The sequence below is a fragment of the Mercenaria mercenaria genome, chromosome 9 (assembly GCF_021730395.1).
Source record: "Mercenaria mercenaria strain notata chromosome 9, MADL_Memer_1, whole genome shotgun sequence".
NCBI classification, from domain to species: Eukaryota; Metazoa; Mollusca; class Bivalvia; order Venerida; family Veneridae; genus Mercenaria; species Mercenaria mercenaria.
In genome coordinates, this window is record NC_069369.1 from 77,142,324 (window position 1) to 77,161,299 (window position 18,976).

Sequence of the window (18,976 nt, forward strand, 5' to 3'; positions counted from 1 at the left end):
ACTTTGCCAAGGATAAGAGCCGTGACTGGGTTTGAACGAAATTTTCGTGAAAATACTACTGGAAGTAACCTGTATCAAAGGACTTACACACGTGCTAGCACGCGATTCTTTGACAGTGTGTCTTCTAACAATAAAAACCGGGAACTTTCTTTTATGCCTGATAGCGAAACCGGCGTGAAATACACGGGATATTTATTTAATTTGAAGTATGTTCTTTATGATAGCAGAATAATATTGACACATGAAAATGTAATACGTATGCAGTGATTTTAAAGCTATACATTCGATCTTCGTTCACTCGTTGGATAATTCGAACGCCACCCTTCGCTCGAACTCCTCGTCAGGTCCCAACAAAATCTGTGAATGATGTATAATCTTCGATGACTCGAACTGCAGATAACTCGAACAAATTTTGCCGGTCCGGTCGAGTTCGAGCGAGCGAAGTTCGACTATTCGCATTTTGATAACGTTGATGTCATAACATGATGTCGTAAAGTGCTTCGAAATATTTTTGTCTGAAACTTTTGAATTAATGTTTTAAAAGATAACATACCCACTTCTAAAATATTAATATATTGTTAAAATACCTGTTGTAGTTACAAGTAATTTTATGCAATTCAAAATGTGTATAAAACTTGACCATCCAAATAAGCAATTATCTAAATATATAACTGCTAATGTAAAATCTAAGGCAGTGTACAAATATTGTATCACATTTATTGGTTTTATTCTATCGTGGTGTGAATGGTCTGATTTTAGTGCAATTTTGTTATTGTGGTGTATTGTTGGTCCTTGTGAAAATATTGACCTCAAAAGAAAATTGTCCTCTACTACATGTACTTTTATATTTTAGTTGGTTTACTAGAGTGGTGCAGAGTTCTTACTTTGTATGGGTACGCGTACTTGTTGGATTTTTTATGTACTTTTGTGAGCGTATGTGATATCAGTGGTCAAAGTTCTGACCATCACCATTTAAACCAAATTTAGACATACCTGTTAATGAACCACTTGTAAAACCTAATTTTGTCGTTTGAAACCATGCACATGAATGCAGTTCAGTTTCTCAGCTGATTTTAATTCAATCTTGATGGATGGAATTATTGTGACTATAACATATAATTCTTTAAAGAAACCTCTCTGGATATTAAAAAAGGATAACAAGGAAAGGAAAATCAAATTTTACCCTATTTTAACAGTGTTGTAATACGGATTAAGGTTCGTGTATTCTGTTTTTCTGTCAGAAGATGATTTATGAATAAATTAACTGATCATCCTTTTCATAACAGCTCGCCGCTTATAGTTTTTATTCTGATGCCAAAAAACGCTGAAATATTCGATTTTATCTGTCGGTAAATTTAAATGATTTGGAAGAGTTTTAATTATTAATAATAAGATGTATTGTGATCCTAGATATGCTTTTGTTAGATAATGACCTTGTTTAAAGGTATAAATAATTAATCTAAGTAACATTGTATGTGCTAAACATAACTGAAAAATATTAGATGTTTATGTAGATGTGCGTTTTGCGGAAAGTTTTCTGTTTGAAGTGCAAATATGCCTGTCTTACAATTGCGAAGGTCAAGGACAGTTCTTGTCCGTATGCCGGTTGTTGTACTGTGAGTAAATACATCGCGATATCTATTTTTCGGTCATGGACTTTGCGGAAATGCTTACCAGTTCTACTCGACAACTTAAAAAAAATTTGTGACTGTACATTTTGGATTTATTTTGTTCCACGGATATTTCAAATTATAGCATTTGATAATAATTTTGTTGATTGCCTTTCGAATTTAATTCTTCTTTTATTCAAGGAAATAACTACGATATATATTGAAACTCTGTATAGTGTCATTGACTGTCATTCATCAAGACGAGTTGCATCTATTGGTAATTGTTAGCGACAATAGAGTATACGCAAAAATATAGAGTTACAAGAAAATACATATTATAACTGCTTTTATATCATTTTTCACATTCGTAGATATACAATTTCGAAAATACATCGTGACTTTCAGTTTACTGTATTTCTGTCAAATTGTCTTGTAACAATACGCAAACACGTGTAGCTGGAAATCGAAATACTTATGATGATTTATGTCTCAGCATTACGTATATATGCGTGTTTATTTTATCCAGAGGCATAAGTGCCAAATGAAGCTGAAGAAAACTCAACTACTTTTAAATGAGTCAAACATGCACCGTGACAAACATGTATAAGACTATGACAGGTTGCAAGTTCAATCACCAGACGACGATTCACGTTACAGAATACAGCATATTTTGGAGTCATTCATCCCCCATCGCTAATTCATTTTGGGGTGTCGTCTACTACTTGCACTTCTGCAGAATCCAGGAATTTAATTAATGGTGTATATTTTGTTCTATCTTCAGATCTATAGACCATGACAAGGTCCTCAAGGGTCAACCAGTTGATCCACGGCGCAGTCGAATTCCAACAGACACTGCACGTAACAAACATGCACAGTACATGAACCAAGACAAACAAGATGGCCGACCTAAAGCAGCAGACAAAGGGAGACGACTCCAGTCGCTTCCGTCCAAAAAAGAATCACATGGTAAGGCATTTTGTAAAAAGTGGAAACTTTTTAAATAGTGGTAACTTATTACTAACTTATCATGTACCCTTAGAAATAACCAATACGCTCTTTTTCAACACAGGAGATATACCGGTCCTATTTTTGAACGAGAATTACCAAAGAGAAACTTAATTTCAAGGGTTTTTTCTGAAACACGTCTCCAAAACCCTAGCTCCTAGGGTTTAGCAGCCGTGTGAAAGTTCATGTTATAGATATTGTACAATGGAAACATATCGCAACAGTAATGGACAAATGATTAAAGTAACTGTACAAAAGGAATGTTTAAAACTATTTACTTTTCTAGCGAAATTACACCCATTTCCTGTAGAATACTGACAGTCCTGCTTTTGTGCGATTGGCAGGAAGTGACCAGGTCAGTCATTGAATGGTTCAAAACATTTTGCAAAATACGTATAAACATATCATTTTACCTTGCTACTTTTACTTTGTTCTAGAACAATCATTTAAGATTTGCATAAGTAGTGTTTGGTCGATCTAGTTTTAATTTCAGAAATATTAACAGGTGTCCGAATTACCATGATTCAAAAACCTAAACAATGAGCCCAACGAAATAAATGAACCGGAAGTAGAAAGCAGGAACTTCTAAACTCACAATTATTTCGAGACTTGAGGAGTAAAACGATTTTTGTCAACAAACGCTCATTACCACAAACATTCTAATTCCTTAAACATAAACAACACCCGTCAACTTGTAAATGGAAAAAATGAAATCGTAAAAAAGAGACATTGCTTAGTTGCATGTTACTGGTACTGATGATAAATCCGGACAGATGATAAATCCGGACAGATGATAGATGATAAATCCGGACAGATGATAAATCCGGACAGATGATAAAGTCGAACACCTTGGAAATATTCGATTGCAATCGGGTATTTATAAAATTGAACACACCATTGTCCACTTACAACACCAACTGGTGTAAACAAAACCAAAATTGGTAAATATTCTGTATAAATATAATAATACCAAGAAAATTTTGTAAATGAGAAAGGGTTCGAATTTATCATCAGTCAACGTTCATAAAGTCCCCTTTTTACATACCCCTTTCAGGCCCTCACTTCGTGTAGTTTGCTTACTAAATATAAATTTGAATTATGTTTTCAGCAAAGGTTAAGCTTTATTTTGATACCGACCATTGATTTCAATTTGCAGAAATAAAAAGTTACAGGTAAAAAAACTCATTTTCTGTTCGGGTTTATCATCAGTACCAGTAAGGTGATCAATCACACTTGAGCAGCATTTTAAGACATTTTTAATTCTAGTATATTAAGTTATTAATTTATTTAAGGAACAGAAGGACCCATTTCATACAGTTAGATCCCTGTTAGGAATGTATGTTTCATTATTTCAATGGGGTTTTGTTATTACTTCCCTTTATTATGAAAGTATTGAAAAAGGAAGAAATTATTGTTTTTGATTTCAGTATACTTTCTAATTTTACATTTGCATTGGAATTCATATCTATCTTGGTTGCTCAACCAAGATAGGTAAAGGGAGGTAATAATAGTTTTACAAACTTGCATTTCTAATGAAATTTGGGTAAATATATGTTTCTTAATGTAAACATTGACAAATAGTATACAAAAAAAAATCATATTCATATCATGTTTTATAACTGCAAAATGTGTTCATCAAACTTATATATATATATGCTACAACTGAGCAATCAGGACAGGAAAATGCCTTCAGTGAAATTCTTACATGTATTAAGTAGTCAATGAACACAAATAAGTGTAAATTATCATTTGTTAAACTTTTTACAAAATCAATTACTTGATCAAAATCTAAACGACCGCCTAAAGTACGTTGTATTTTGGTAAGAACTTTTTAAAATGTCTATACTAGTACCTAATTTAAACGCCATTTGTAATACTCGCACCAAAACCCATGAAAAACTCGTGCAGAATTTCGTTTTTGTTAATTATTTTGGAAGAATCTCAGACGCTTTACTGTTTTTGTTTTTTTGCACGGATACTTTGCTACTGCAGCACGTATTTTCATAACACACTAAATTTTGATAAACGATTTGCCTAGACATAACAATAGTCTGGTTTAAATGGTTTCTATTTCATAGTCATTTAAGTGCGTTAGACCCACACAATCAATATAATTTATCACAGTCAGAATTGCTACAAAGCTATTATTACAAACAGCGTTTGAACGAATAAATGAAATTATATTCTATAATACTCTGTATTTGTATCAAAGACGTCTGTCACTATTCAAATTAACTATTTTGGTTAAAGGACACATTATAAATTCATTCTTGATAGAATGTAAATACTGAATTGAAAGGGACAAATGTTGATATAACAATATAATAATATATTTTCCAGTGTGACAAGCTTTAATGCGGGTGGGATGGGAAAATTTCATTACAAATATAAGAGAGTACAATGTAGGTGGTGTTCTAAAATTAATCGCATTGAGCTGTAAAAAGAGACTTTAAGATATTGAAAGGTCCATCTACCTCTTATTTTGATATTGTACAAGATTAGAATGCAACTGCACGTGATCAATTTATACAATTTTGTACAAACATGGGTCGTTTTTCTTACAAAATTTGTGTAAAAAGGTCATACTTACCTTCATGGGGATGGGTCACCCGAAGACACTGCAGAACACATACAATATAAAGAATTATTAGGAATTTACAACATATCAGGTGGATTTTATAACACATGTGAACAGTGTACGGTTATTAAGGGAAGGGCATAAAGTCATGGTAATAATTTTTTAAAACTTGAACGATTCTGATTTGATTATATCAAAGTACCTTGTGTTTACTCCATTGAAATATAATAAAATTTACCCAGTTTCTGTGGCAGCAATATGCATACATAGCGTCATTTTACAAACGCGACTAATTATACTTCTTACTTTTCATGACTTTGCCGCAAGTAGTATATGATCAAACTTTCACACAATCTGTAGAACCGTTGATAAAGATGAAATCAGAATGCGGAAACGTTGTCTAGAGATAAAACCCTTCCTACAGAAATAAATCAAGATAGTGGTCCAATATTACGGAATGTGTGCTATATTGCTTAACGTATAAATCTGTTAAAACTCCACTTTTGACTTAATATTTTTTTTATAGTATGATACTTATTTGAACTCTTTCACTTTATCTGTACTGTGTAATTCTAACAGACAGTGTTTCAAAAATATGAGTGTTTTGTTTACTTTTAACGTAGCTTTATGTTACAAATTTATGTCGTATGGCGACTTTCCAGCTTTTATTGTTCATGAAGACCCAATGTGTCCTACTTGATATGATTTCAAGTACAAGCGGGCACCTGGGGAGAACAATGTGCCTTCTGTAAGCCAGCTTCCTGAAATGAACATATTCTACAACCCTTGAGGGGTTTCAAACTTATTAAACCGAGCCAAAATACAAGCGATTCGAAATCACTGACATAAACATCTCAGTCCTGTAAGCCAGCTGTATCGCTTCTGAAATGAACATTTTCTATCACCCTTGCGGGGTTTCGAACCTATTTAACCGAGTCAAAATACAAGCGGTTCTAAAGGACCGACGTAAACAACTGAGTCACGGAGACCCATAACATAGGAGAAGCAAACTATCGTAGAATAAAAATTCAAACAATTGTATTTAAACTGACGTTCTTGAAGTTTGTGGATTTATATTACTGTATAATTTTCCGTATAAATGAGGAACACCACTGGGACTTAATTAATGCATTAATATAAATGTTGAAACCATTTTGTAGCATCTGAAACTGAAGAGCGGCCAGTGATCTCAGCTCCGTCCAAAGATCAAGGTCAAATGGACGCACCTATGCCAAAAATAAACACTTTAGTGCCAAAAGATCATCAAGCCAGTTCGCAGCCTGGTACCAATACATCTAGTGAACCTTCACCTATAAAATCAAAAGAACCATCTATTAGCCCAACAAAATCAAAAGAGCCAGCTTTCAACCCTACAAAATCAAAGGAACCAGCTATTAGTCCTACAAAATCAAAGGATCCAGCTGACAGTCCTAGAAAATTGAAGGAACCAGCTGTAAGTCCGCAGAAACGGGAGCCTGAAAATAAACCGAAAGAGACACGACGTGTTGAAATAAACGTAACAGGTATGGAACATGATATGTTTACAATAACTTCATTTTTATGCCCCCGAAGGGAGGCATATAGTTTTTGAACCGTCTGCCCGTCTGTCGGTCTGTCAGTCTGTCAGTCTGTCCGCAATTTTCGTGTCCGGTCCATATCTTTGTCATCGATGGATGGATTTTCAAATAACTTGGCATGAATGTGTACCACAGTAAGACGACGTGTCGCGCGCAAGACCCAGGTCAGTAGCTCAAAGGTCAAGGTCACACTTAGACATTAAAGGATAGTGCATTGATGGGCGTGTCTGGTCCATATCTTTGTCATCGATGGATGGATTTTCAAATAACTTGGCATGAATGTGTACCACAGTAAGACGACGTGTCGCGCGCAGGACCCAGGTCAGTAGCTCAAAGGTCAAGGTCACACTTAGACTTTAAAGGATAGTGCATTGATGGGCGTGTCTGGTCCATATCTTTGTCAACCATGGATGGATTTTCAAATAACTTGGCATGAATGTGTACCACAGTAAGACGACGTGTCGCGCGCAAGACCCAGGTCCGTAGCTCAAAGGTCAAGGTCACACTTAAACGTTAAAGGTCATTTTTCATGATAGTGCATTGATGGGCGTGTCCGGTCCATATCTTTGTCATCGATGGATGGATTTTCAAATAACTTGGCATGAATGTGTACCACAGTAAGACGACGTGTCGCGCGCAAGACCCAGGTCCGTAGCTCAAAGGTCAAGGTCACACTTAGACTTTAAAGGATAGTGCATTGATGGGCGTGTCTGGTCCATATCTTTGTCAACCATGGATGGATTTTCAAATAACTTGGCATGAATGTGTACCACAGTAAGACGACGTGTCGCGCGCAAGACCCAGGTCCGTAGCTCAAAGGTCAAGGTCACACTTAAACGTTAAAGGTCATTTTTCATGATAGTGCATTGATGGGCGTGTCCGGTCCATATCTTTGTCATTCATGCATGGATTTTAAAATAACTACGCATGAATGTGTGACACAGTAAGACGACGTGTCGCGCGCAAGACCCAGCTCCATAGGTCAAAGGTCCTAAACTCTAACATCGGCCATAACTACTCATTCAAAGTGCCATCGGGGGCATATGTCATCCTATGGAGACAGCTCTTGTTTGGAATGAATTTCATTTTCTCGAGTGTCTTGATTGAATTTGTTAAATGTTACAATGTCACAGTGTAATTAGATAGACGACGCTTTTTTTCCAAAACAATTTCGGTTTCTCAACTATTTTTGAACAAAAAGTGTATATTTATCTACTGTCAAAAGTTATTTTAATTGTCCAATTTTCAGAAATTATCCGTAGTTAGTACAGTGTTACTAAATTAGCAAGTGATTTCCTTTTATACTGTAACCATGGATTTTAACTGATAATCGTCTAAAATTGTAATTATTTATATTCCCCTACTCTAAAAGTATTTTTATTTCATTTTTTAGATATTGTTTTCAACTATTGGGAAAAATATTATTCGAATGTAAGATTTAGTCATAACATGTTTACGAGCTACAAAAATTGAGAAATAGTTTGACATATATCATATGCGCATTCTTTATTCATGGGGATATTTACTAATTAACTTATTTGAAATAGCTGTAAATATTTGAAATATCATTTTGATAATTTGATACGTGTTTTTGTGTGTATCACCACTGACAATGGCGTATTTAAAGCAGAAGATTATCTTTACATCCGCTTAATTAATGTCGCGCGCAACAAAGACTTCCAAACCTCCAAATGACTGGTTGAGACCTATTGAGGCAATATTGATTCCTTCTGAAGCTATTTTAAGTAAATAAAGATATTTATAAGTAAACAAAATATTATTTGTGTGTGTCTGCGGCAGAAGAACAGTATAATTTAAATTCAAAACTGCCTTTCAATTACAAATCTGAAAAGGAGTGAGGAAAATTTCTTTATAAACTTGGAATACAGTTTGACATTTAACATATTTTTGTACAATTTGTCGTTAGCGCTTTCTATTTTGTGTGTTTTTGTAAGATACAAAGTTTATATAGATTAACAATGCTGAATTTGGGAGATGTTCTAATCAATGCTACACAAGAAAACTCACAAAAATGGAAAGAACTGAACGCTTCGCTCGAGATAGATGTCGACTGCTGGTTTGACTTTGTATGTATCTTTAATTACGTTTGCTTGTTTAATGAACTCAACTCAATTTGATATAAACTATTAAAAGAACAGTACTACTAGACACAAAAATGCCCCGGAAAAATGGTACGGAGTTTGGACGGAGGGTTGGATATAACGTCAATAAGGTCCGATTTAGTGGACGTTATGGAGAACTCCACCATACATACAGTGCTGGACGAATGTCAAACTTGTCAAGGGAAATTTATAATGATGTTGTTAGATTTGAAGAAGAAATTGCAACAATGCATATTAAAATTACAGGTGTTGCTGGACGTACCACCATGGATGAAGACAGTAACAGGTAAAAATATATTTATCTAAATAAAGAGTAGCATCTCTGGAATAATTTTTCACTAGCTTTTCAAATTTTACAGGATATGACAAAGCTTAGTTCACTTTTAAATTATACAAGTACAATGTACATAATTTACCATTTAGTATATTTACGCTTCTTTAAGAATAAACACATAATTGCCCCTAAGTTTGAAAGAATTGGCCTTAATGCAGGTAATTCAGCTGAATCTAATCATACCCCTTCTTAACCCTTACCCTGCTAAATTTCTAAAATGAACTTGTCCATCTTTCAGTTTGGACAGTACCATTAACTGTTAAAAGGGGCGCTTACCAAAAGGATACTAACTGAATGGCGAACAGTGCAGACCATGATCAGCCTGCACGTCCGTGCAGGCTGATCTTGGTCTGCACTGGTCGCAAAAGTAGAATCACTTGCCGCCAGCAGGCTAAGGCTTAAAGGGAAAGGCAACGTTGTTCTTACGTTAATTTTGTCAGCTTGGATTTCTTAAATCATTTAAAGAAGTGAAAGAATTTTCAAAATCGGAGCAAAAATGATAAAGTTATCAGCATCTAAATATTTGGTCAAATTGGCGGCCATTTTGTTTCCATGGCAACACAACAAAAAATGGCGGAATTACTAAATTTTTAGATTCACATTTGAACTGTATTTACTTATGTCTGTAAAATAATTTCTCAACTTTTTACAGCTATAATGAAAGAAATTATCATGTTTTACACCTTACATGACGTCATAAACACACTTAAATGGCTGCCTCCATGATCAGCCATTTTCTTAAATTTCAAATTGCCTTATCTTTTTCAATAGTAGTCCGATTTTAAAAATACTTTCAGCGTTATGAAAGGCTTGAGGATAGCTTTCATATAGAATTAACTTATTGTCAGACTTTCCTTACCCTTTAAGCTAACATAAAATGCCGTTAATTGGCATGGTCCTACCGTTTTGTTTCTTCATCCTATATTTTCAGCTGCTGGCCTGTTGTTTTTGAAATTTTCTACCGTCATTGATATACATGTTAAAAACAGCAGTAACAAGAAAAAGGTAGCCTGGCCACCAAATTTATTTAATGTTTTTATCATAACCCCAAAAATGAAATTTCGAGGTATACAAGTGTTATCTCTATCTATAAAATTCATTTTAGGCCTTGTGAAACAATGTACGTACGCTCTGAAGAGCATTTGAACGAACCTATTTTAACAACAGTGTAAACAAATTATGCCTTACCCCCAGCAATTTGCTGGTACCCATTTACAGCTGGATTGACTGAGGCAGTCGTGATAAAATGCCTTGCTCAAGCACACACCGCAATGGGAGTAGCCAGGAATCGAACCCATGACCCTCATGTTGATAAGAAAGCGTCTTAACCTCTTTGACCAATGCGTCCACATTTAAAGATAAACCAGGTGCCAGTGCCAGATGTACATCTTTGAGGAAAGCGGCAAATTAAGTGTAACATTTTCTATTCAAGTGTAACTAAAACAATTGACATTTTATAGGAACAACAAGAATACTCCTTCCACAGGTCAAGATCGTTCAGAAGGAAGTCCTACAAAGTTAAAGTAAGGCGTTAAACCTTCCTTTCATTTGTATATTTTAACTTCTTTGGATTAAAAAAGAATTTATATATACTGTAACTGGTCAAAATTGACAGCCTTTTGAAACGGGCATAGCGGACTGCATATTTGGTATGCAATCAACACTAAGAAATTTCTGTAGCGAAGACATTATGCAAACTACTAGTATTACCCACATTTTTCCATATTTCTTGAAATAAATGATGTTTCTTTGAGCAGAATGTTTTTAGACTATGAAGGGCAATTCAGGAAAAACATTGTTTACCTAAATATCTCATAGAAAACGAAAACAGTTTAACATACGTTGTTGTTTAAGACTTGTCAACAAACTTGGGTTAATAATATTGGTAAAAAGAAACTAACAAAATTTGTTTCAGGGATGAAAAGCGACGACTTCCTGCTGATGATCACGGACCGGTTAATCCAACTCCTAAGCCAGCACATGTCACTAAACCATCTGCGGACAGTGTATCTCCATCGGATCCAAACTTCAAGTACTACGCATCAGAAAAACAAAGAGCCGCAGATGGTGGGAATTTCTTTGAGGACTCTCCAAGAGTACCGTCAGAAAAAAGTTCGAAAACAGACAAATCATGGACTACTATAAAAACCAAAAGCAGCTTTCCTGCAGCTCCAACTAAATCAAAAACTACGTATGAGTTTTCACAAACTCCTTCATTGGCAAACAGTGACAAGAAACGACGCGAGGTGACGATAGTTGACCCAAAATATGTACGAAAAAATAATAAAAATGTTACTGACGATGACGACGTCGAACCATTTATGCACGAGTACGAATTTAGTCATAATCAAATTAAACATCACAGGGACTTTAGAGACATGACTGATGAAGAGAAAATAGAATATTTTCGGGACAAATTGCACATGAAACCTGAACAAGTTAGAGAACTTACGTTTCATCCTAAGGTAACAGAACCAAAACTGATACATCATACATATACAGGTATTGAAACCGTAAATTGGACTTCCGGTCGAATAAAATCTGGAAAACGTCCCAAGTCAAAAAAATTGAGTATGTATAAAAAGGTATCGGTCGTGCCACCATCCAAAAGAAAGAGTGCTATGTTAACTAAACTGCAAGGGGTGGTTTATCGACATATAAACAAGGTTTATGACAGTTCCCCACGTGATATGCGTGAAAAACAATTCTTTGAAAAACTTGCCCAAATTCAGATAAATGATATGCAACACCGTTATGAGATGCTTGCGGAGAAAGAACGAAAAACGTTAGAATCCAAATACCGACAACGTGAACAACTACGCCGCCTCAGACGTAAATTTGAAGATGACGCTTGGAGGCGGTTTATGACGCAATATGTGACGTCAAAAGTAGTGGAAGCAGAGTACAGGGACCGTGGAGAATATGGTTTGCCGAATGATCTAAACGAAGGACGTAAAAGAAATCCCTATGCAGTTCAAAAGACAAACGCAAAACGGGCGCAATTTGCAATGACTCCAAAACGCATGCAAAGAAAAAATCAGAAGAAATACGGAAGTATTTTCAAATATAATGCCGGGCCCGTACCAAAGTCAGGAGGCAAGCCGCTGAAGTTTGAAGGCTTCGATGCAGTGTATATTGATACGGAAGATGAGAATGGTATGCATTTTTAGCCTTTCCCTATAGATTCTTAGGTTACTTCTTATAAACTGTTTGAAGATTTACCTAGGATCACCTTATTTATAGAATTGAAAATTTCAAACCTCTTTTCTAGTTACCTTTGTTCTTATAATGAGTAATCTTTTTTAAGGATACAAAATTTTGTTTTATAATCCAAGGGAGTTAATAATTCAGTAGACATATGTTCTAATAAAAAAACAAAAAGCAAAACTTTTCATAAATATTCTGAAATGGTTTTAATATCACAGATCCCGACGCAACAACATCAGGTTTGTAAAACCGTCTTCTTTTCTGCCATGTCTAATGCTGAAAATGATTGGTTTCATGGGTTACTTGTCAATACTTGACGCTACTAACAGATTGGAGTTCCTTATACGTAAATGTTCATTGAGCTTGTTAACGACTTCATCTGTGTCAGTGTCACTGGGCGCTAATTTCATCTATTCTTAGACGTAATTTATTGGCGCTAATAAGTTTTATTTTTAAACATGAATTCATTCGTGCTAAGTAAACTTTATTTCATTAGCGTAAAAGAAGCTTCTATGACAGGGACAATTCATTTCTGTATCACGTTTGTATTAATGCTTTTGTGATGTATTTTAACTAATAAGGTATAACCAAGTAGTAAAATTAACACGAAAACGTATTGAAATTGTGAATACTGAAAGTCGTTGTCAGTACAGATTTCTATGTAATTTTTACATTCTTGTAAAGTAGAATTTGCTTCTTCTTTCTATATTACAGTGAGAGATTTAACAGTAACAGAACTAATAACTTTGGTTATAAACTCGGAAATCAATCACAGTTCTAATAAAATAATTTAGTTGTCTCTGAACTGGTAATATGATTCAAATTTGGGACACCACATTTAGAAGTTTTCTCATACTTAATGCAGAGCGAATTTAAATTCATTTTTCTGGTGGGGCATATGTGCTTATAAGTCGATGGGTTGCTTTGATGTTTAAAGGCACATCAATCTGAGGCAGGAAAAATGTCAGCTTGGTGGCAGAATACGTGTGCACAGTGCCATATAGGCTTAAATATAACTTTCAACCAAGCATAATATATATAACCCATGCGAAACGGAGGTTATATTTGTCCTAAATACAATGCAAGGGAAATAAATGTTAAATTTTATATCCGATTAGCTCAGTAGTGGTTATTGTATATGAACTAACATTTAACTTTTTTCTTTTCATAGTTTCTAACAGTTTTCTTTGTAGTACAATCAGATAAATGTAGAATTATATCTAGAAGTTTAATGAGTAGAACACATCAGTTCCACTGCCATGCTAAATACTAAAATCTTCCATAAGTTCCTTACCAATTAATAATTGTGTATTGCCAAAGGCAGATAACTGCCGATTTGCAAATAAACTTGACTTGACTTGACTTTGACCAATATATATAATATAAAACATAGGTGAAATGACTAGGAAATAAACCTAACAATTAGTATACATGTACTATAAACCTTTATTACTCTTATTTTGAAAGAAATGCAATATATTACAAAAGATGTATTAATACATTTTCTCTGACAGTATGTAAATGTGCTTAGCATAGTTACACCTAACATTGCACGTGTAATCTGCAAAACTAGTGCAACCTCATTGAATATGACAGAAATTTGTTAAATACCGTTCATATTTATGTACAATTTCAGGAAAACCAACGAAGAAAAGGCAAAATGTTGAAGCTCTTATGCAAGAGGCCAGGCGTATTCTTGACCAGTCAGGTAGCTCGTCTTATTTAATTGCTGCACAGCTTAACAGTCATACTTAAATTTGTCTATAAGGAGATAATATCCACTGTATTGAAAAAAATGTGGTATAAATGTTAAACTTAATGGTCTCAAATCATAGGTAGCCGAAAATTATGGACTTGTATAAAAAGATAGACAATCATTTTAGTAAGACACAGAATAGGACATTTGATAAGACACACTCAACCTGTAAAAGTTTACCATCAGATATTAAAGTATAGAAACGAATCGGTTACTTAAATTTATTTCTTTTGTCGGCCTGTTTTGTGCTTATTTTGGGATGTAATTTTTTTTGAAAGCAAAAGAATTTCTTTAATATTTTCATTTTAAAACAGAATGAACGACTTTGAAAATATACTTTTGTAGCATTTAGATCGTACACAGTTTGTTACAATTTTTTTTATTGTATTTCATCAAAGTGTTTTGTAGCAGCTTAAAATCTATAGAAACATTTCTATATATATTATATTGAATAATTGAATGTTTGTTTTGCCTCCATTCAAAATAAACCAACTCAGATCTTAAGTACTACCCTGTGACTATTATTCTTCAACATGTACACAATTGTATATAATCTGATGGTATGCTAAAATTCTAGATGATGACACGGACTATGAAGACACGCCTAGAAAGTTAGTACCTGCTAGACGTAGCCTGCCAGAAAGACCTCGTCACAATCGGTCACGAAACACAAAACATATTCAAGATGACAAATCTTTCAAATCGTCACAGTCAAAACAATCAACGACGCGCTCAACGAGTTATAGCAAGACGCCACCACGCACAATGAAAGAACTAATAAACCAAAGGAAGCGTCCAGAAGCTCCTGGAAATAGATATAAAGCTAGCAACTTCAATGCAATGAAAGCGGATTTACTTAAAGACAGTGATATATTGAATAAGAATGAGAAATTAAAGGAACCGAAATCTGAACTTCCAAATTTTGAAACTTCTAGTAAATCTGATAACAGTCGGCACGAGGTTGCTCAGATGAAACCACAAAGAGATAGAAGTCCAGAGAAGATACCAGAACCAGTTACACACAGGGTGACAACACCAGTTGTTTCACCAACGCCCGCAAAAAGTCAAGTACAAACAAAAACTGTAACCACAACACAAGTAACAACAGTGAAAACAGAAACAACAACATCAACGGCTGATGATGAAACAGCCGATAAAAAGGAATGGAAGGTAAAAGAAGGAAATGTTTATCTCGACAATATGGAAACACAAATGGCAATCGAGACCGCACGTGACAAAATAGTCGATGAGAATAATCCAAATAGAGGACCTAGTCGCGCTAGCAAAAATATAGACAATAAATTACAAAATGGATATTCTACCACAAAGACAGTTGAAAAGCCTGCAAGCCGGACACCGTCCCGTATTAGTTTTAGAGGGAAACAAGAGACATCTGGGCCAAAGGATTTGCGTCCTCCAAGAGCTCCGTCCAGATCAAGTCTATTCTCAAATGATGCAAAGACCAACAAGCCACAAGGACGGACCTCTCGGACAAGTATGAACCCTGTTAATGAAAATCAATCTCAGGAGACAAGTAACATTAACGGTTCAAACAAAAACATTAAGACTGAAACTACTGTTACTGAAAATGTAATCGAAACGGTAAATGTCTCAAATGGCAAATCAACAAATACTACGAAACCAAATCATTTGAAAGATGAAACTTTCCAACCAAAATCTGTAGGCGGGTCAAAAATAAATATAAGGCAGGAAAGTCGCCGCAATTCAGTTTCTTCCAACCAACAAAAACAACCGGCCAGTGGAAGAACAAGTGTCGTTGGCATAGCAACCAGTAATGGACGCGTTTCTCCAGCCATTGAAAAGCAGCGTCAACCTGCAAGCCGACGTGAAAGTTTTGTTGATAAACAAAGAGAAACAGTTAGCGGAAAAGGAAGTATTTTTGAAAAATCTTCTGTTACGACTGGAGATGGATCAAAGAAGACTGTAGATAAACATACAAATGGACATATTTATCCAGGATCTAGAAAAACAGATAGTGATTATTCAGTACCGAAAGCTGTGGTTGCGAAAAGTATTAATGTATCTGAAAATGTTACTGAAAACGTAATTGAAACAACGAACTCTGAAAGGTCTAAGAACAAACAGCCCATGAAGAGACAGAGCATAAATGAACCGAAAAGAAGTGTTGATCATTCAACCAATGATTTATCGTCAAGTAAGAGATCAGCGTTTAGTGAGCGTAGGCCTAACAGTGATGAAAATAAAGAGAAACCAAAACAAACAGAAAAACCTGTACAGAAAAGAGACATGTCAAAAGGGAAGAAAGCACCGGCCGGTCGCAGGTCACGGTCTCGCACACCTCAAAGAAAACAAGATATCAATGGACATGGAGATATCAAAATGGATAGAAATGAGTATGAAGCGAAGGGGCATGATGGGAATAGACCTTCTCGTCGTCAAAGGTCAGGGTCAAAGGAAGGTAGTTCAGGTGGCAGACGACGATCTACATCTAGGGGACGAAAACCTTCAAAGAGCCGGAAACGATCAATATCGAATGAGAGGAAGAAACCTAAAAAAGGCTCTGTTTCGAAATCAAGATTCCCCGATATTACGAAGAAGGATGGTGAATGGAAGATAAGTGCCAGGTCCCCAACACAAAAGGTTACAAGGAGCGATGCTGTCGATGAATATACAACTGAAAGGGTAATCACACCGAAGCCAGCTGGTGGTAATCAGTGGAAGGATCTCGTAGAAAAATACCTCAGGCAACCTAGTCCAAAAGTTGGAAGAACTGATGATAGATCTTTACTAGATTCAAATATAACTGATGATGACGACGATGATGATGAAATGGACATTTTCAAACGCGCTCAGATGAAATATAAACTGGCAGTTAGCCAAACCGACGAAGAAGATTCAGACGATGATTAAACGTGACTTTGACAAGATAAAATATCAAACAGCGTTTCGAAACAATTCCAAAACATTCTGCGCTTGCCTATTTCTTATATATATCTTGCAGTTAAGCAAGAAATGGGACCCAACATTATGATCAGGATCTTTAACCTGTACCAACAAATACTATTTTGACTAGAAATCGGTAATAACTAGATAAGAAATGAATTAAAAGTCAGTAAATCTACGGTATAATTTCGTTTGTTTATTTAAAATATAACTATTGATAAATAGAAGCAGAAGCCTTCTGAATTTGAAACACGTTAGGCTTCTTCGAGTATTTACGAGATATACAGTGCTTACTCTAAAGCGGTGAAATAGTGACAAAACTTTTATATATTGCAGTTTACTTTTTCATTCCTGCATCAGAGTATAAAACTAGCGATCATTAGAAAATGAACCTTAAATTGTTTTGAAATTTGTAAAGTGAACTATTTCAATCCATCCGGCTGTGTTGTGATATAAAATTTTGTGACATTTATTGGATAAATACGGAAATCATGAGATTCGCGTTTTGCTGAACACTTTGGATGTTTTTGTATAAGAACACTGCCTGCACCCATTTCATGTGTTTGGATATTTTCATTACACCGCTGCGAACAAAATCAGATTGATACAAGTACACAAAAAGAGATATATTTTAAATTCTTCATTAGAAATGTTCGTAGTTATGAAATGGAGCATAAAAGTGCTTAGAATTAATGCTGAGACTTGTCAGGGAACATGATGAAGGAAATAGGTGTAACTTATTTATAAGATTATTCTGTTTAGAATTTGTGAGATTGATATTTTCTAATGTTAATTATATATTTATTGTGATAAACCGCCTGTGATATTGATAGATATATATTTATTTGTATTATAGTAATGATCATACATTTGTGCTGTTTCTCTCTGGAGGCACAGTTTTGTCTCAAACATGTTTATACATGAATCATTATGTATATTTTGATATTCTGAGTTATTTAGAGATAAAATATATTTGTTTAATTAAAATGAAAGTACAAATTTATTCACGGATTGTGTTTTGTTTTTCTATGACCAAGTTGCATTTGATATACAGTTGAAACTCGGTATCTCGAATTCATTGTCTTCGAGATAACCAAAATTCGATTTAAAATGATATTTTGTGTACGTGTCTTCGGAAGGGGACTTGAAAATATCTTCGAGATAGGGGAATTTTGAGAAAAGCGAGCTCGAGATATCGAGTTTCAACTGTATTTACATTTTGATGTTTTAGCTCAAATCTCGCCAGAGTGTACTGAAACTACTTAGCCGGTTTTCAGAAGTGAGCCTGTTCCATAAAATAAAAAAGCGGTAAACCGCAGGTCATCCAACACGATATAAACGAAAATGTTGCAGGGTCGGTTTGATTGAGCCTGTTCATGGACGATAGTGGAAGTGTACCTCTAGCCGCGGGTTGAGCAGAACTCAACATTTACATGTTATAGGTACCAGAATGTAAATTAGAGGCATCCGCAGATGTATTCATACGGCGGTGCACATGGAACCTTTAATGATGCACAGAGTGCAGTTCCACGAAAAGCGACGTATGGTCCCCAGATAAAATAATGGCTGTGCCCTAACGAGAAAACAATGGGCAAAACTAAACGAACAGGAATTTAGAGAGGGGATCTGTAGTTATGGAGCCTGCATATCACAGAAACTGCCAAAAGGCAAAATTAAAAAGACTTCCATCGAGATCATAGAGTTCAATCAGTGTTATCTATATAAGAGGACCTACGAAGCCGGTGTTAGCTTAAGACATATTTTATTGCTTTCTACCATAATGATACAACAACTGTGCATATGTTTTACCGGTCAGGAAAAATTAAGGGAATCGGGGCTAGAAATTACTTGTACGTCAGTA

General features: G+C 35.1%; 1 protein-coding gene across 9 annotated transcripts in view; it reads left to right on the forward strand.

Moving 5' to 3' along the window:
- LOC123546318 (nucleolar protein dao-5-like) overlaps positions 1–18,126 on the forward strand; it is a 49,668-nt gene extending 31,542 nt beyond the window's left edge. For 6 of the 9 annotated variants that reach the window (XM_053551778.1, XM_053551781.1, XM_053551783.1 and 3 more), the window contains exons 2-9: positions 2,392–2,576; positions 6,354–6,716; positions 9,140–9,179; positions 10,688–10,750; positions 11,143–12,383; positions 12,653–12,673; positions 14,071–14,142; positions 14,768–18,126. In XM_053551778.1, the coding sequence (XP_053407753.1) occupies positions 2,392–2,576; positions 6,354–6,716; positions 9,140–9,179; positions 10,688–10,750; positions 11,143–12,383; positions 12,653–12,673; positions 14,071–14,142; positions 14,768–17,082 (4,300 nt within the window). In that variant the 3' untranslated portion in view covers positions 17,083–18,126. Of the gene's footprint in view, positions 1–1,483; positions 1,617–2,391; positions 2,577–6,353; positions 6,717–9,139; positions 9,180–10,687; positions 10,751–11,142; positions 12,384–12,652; positions 12,674–14,070; positions 14,143–14,767 lie in introns of those variants that run through there. The other 3 variants (XM_053551785.1, XM_053551779.1, XM_053551780.1) reach the window with 3 other exon arrangements.
- The last annotated feature ends 850 nt before the right edge of the window (positions 18,127–18,976 follow it).